This window comes from Perkinsus marinus (genome assembly GCF_000006405.1).
Source record: "Perkinsus marinus ATCC 50983 genomic scaffold scf_1104296953270, whole genome shotgun sequence".
Classification (NCBI taxonomy): Eukaryota; Perkinsozoa; order Perkinsida; family Perkinsidae; genus Perkinsus; species Perkinsus marinus.
In genome coordinates this window covers 9,241-11,674 of record NW_003208529.1, presented here as the reverse complement: position 1 = coordinate 11,674, position 2,434 = coordinate 9,241, and the positions used below count along the sequence as shown (strand labels likewise).

The window sequence follows — 2,434 nt, the reverse complement described above, 5'->3', positions numbered from 1 at the left end:
CCCAAGGTGAGCTCCCTCATCGGATCACTTAGGTCAGTGCTGGTGACGGCTCACTCAGGGAGTTCCCTTTTTCGGCATGGCTCTTCAACTCGACCAGGAGAAAGCCCTGGCCTGCATGCGAGTCTGGATTACGCAGTACGGCAAAACTATCGGTTTCCGGTGAGTCATCGTCAGCTCTCGTACCATTTCGGTGATATAGTCGGGTGTGACTTTATGATTTCTCTCTGGAGTCCTTGCCTAGATGTTGTCGGTCGAAGAGCTATTGTACTCTTCCTATCCTTCCGCCAGTTAAGTCTGTCCTCTTCAGGGTTTTCTCGACCCCTTACGTCGTTACCCAGAAACCAGAGACTATCAGACAGTTGATGAAGGATCGTGTCAAGGGCTACCACATGCGTCAGTTCAATTCGCTAAACCTGTTACCGAGGTCTGGCGTATTCCTAAGCGAGGGTGACCACTGGAGGCTCAACAGGAAGGCTGCAGAGCCCGCTCTGTCCGAGTCCAGCGCGGATAGTATGGTCCCTATAATGACCCAGATGGCCAAGAGAATGGTATGCGAACATCGTGCATGGGAACATCGTTCCCAGTGGTTGTTCGAACATTCAGGTGAACATCGTCTCCACTCTGGCCGACCCTTCCGGTATCATCGATAATTGGGTTCCTCACCAGTGGTTCCGTCGCTGTACCCTCGACTTTACTGTGGCAACCCATTTCGGGGAAGACTATAACCTGCAGAACACCTTGGGTAAGCTTAGGTAAGCACTTTGTCTCCAAGACTACCTCCGTAGATATGAGGCGTGATAAGGAGCGAGAGATTGCTCACAAGGCGGTACAGGGATGGATGGACGCGATTGACTATGTCTTCAAGCATATCTACTTGGCACCGATCATGCAGGACAGATATCCTTTCAAGCTCAACCGATCTGTTGCTGAGGTGGGAAGGTCCTCGAGCCGGTAGCATTTCTCAATCTGCTGCTCAGTTCTACTCGTGTAAGAAGGCCGTCGTGCAATATTCAGAGAAGATCATCAACGAGAGAACGGCAGAGCTGAAAGCAGGAGCTACTCCTAAGACCAACGTTCTCGACAAGTTGCTCAACATGCACAAGGGAGATCTAACCTGGAATCTTGTCACGTGAGAAGAAGGTTTTGTACAATCTTGGCCGTACAGATGACTCAGGTTTATACTCGCTGGCAGCGCCTCGGCCTCGGCTACGATGGAGTGGTTCGTCTATTTGATGTGCGCAAATAAAAATATCCAGCGTGCAGCTAGGGCGGAGGTTGATGCACTTGGGAGAGATCCGGAGACAGCTGAGGATCTCCGCAAACTCACTTTTGTCGAGGCATGTGTCCTCGAGACTCTACGTGTGAGTTTGAGGAGGCTGGGAAGCTTTCTCGTGATGACCGGTTGACTTAGTAGCCGAGTAATAGGTAAAGGGATGCTGATTCAGGTACAAAGCTCGACGCCGGGTCCACTCCCGTCGATTACCATCGCGCCATATTCTATTGAAGGCAGGCCTGTTGAAGTGGGTACGATTATTATCATGATGATGGATGAAGCTATGAAGAGTGAAGAGAGAGGGGGAATTCATTCAGGTAACGCTGCCGCAAGGGATTATCGTAGCGCTAGAAATATCGCGGAATTGCACCATCTTGTCATCTGCTGCTCTTCTCAGGCCGGAAAATTGGTTCTTGCCCGGTACCACAGAGATTAACCGTGACCTTGCTCGAGACCATTGGGCCTTCAGCTGTGGACCTCGCAAATGCCCTGGCCAGACTCTGGCCGTCAAGGAGTGCACTATCATAGCCGCCTTCCTCTTGAGACATTTTGATGATATACGTTTCACTCTTGGTTATGATGACGTTAAGGAGACTATGTGGCTCAACCGTGTACCAGAGAACTTGAGAGTCACCATGTCCCTTAGGAATTATTGAGGAGGACTGCCTAGTCCTACTGGTAGTACAGCTATTGCTACTACTTTTACAACTAGCGCTACAACTAGCGAGACGTCAGATGTATGTTAAGAGACTTCACATCGGGCCATACGTCTAATACTATGTCTTGCAGCAGCAGCAGCAAGCTTAAAGCACTACGCTTCTTTCCACTCAACGCGAACCAGATATCATCTCAATCTTTCTGAAGTACTGGCTCGGTCAATGGCTTTGCCATTTTCTTTCCCTACACGGAGGTCACCGGGTGTTGTGTTGTTAGTGTCAAGAACAAGGGTGGTAGGTGGTATGGCAGACCGTCTGGGGAAGTAGGCGCGAGGAGAGAAGGTTCAACTGGCATGCTGTGGCGTGGTGAAGAGGATATGTCAGATCATAGTCGAGACGAGAACGATGGGCCTCGACAATCACAGCTTCTTCTTCGACTATTATGAGATAATCCAGCCAGCTGGGTGAGTCGATGTAGCGGACGCATGAGCAGGGCATTCTATGA

The 2,434-nt window shown here is 50.3% G+C and overlaps 1 protein-coding gene across 1 annotated transcript; it reads left to right on the top strand.

Moving 5' to 3' along the window:
- Positions 1-307: 307 nt before the first annotated feature.
- Positions 308-1,929, top strand: Pmar_PMAR016963 (cytochrome p450, putative; the record flags this gene model as incomplete). Its single annotated transcript, XM_002776581.1, has 6 exons — positions 308-548; positions 604-742; positions 786-931; positions 978-1,129; positions 1,175-1,234; positions 1,671-1,929. Coding segments are annotated over 6 exons (997 nt in total), but the record flags the coding sequence as incomplete, so codon positions are not given.
- Between the last annotated feature and the right edge of the window lie 505 nt (positions 1,930-2,434).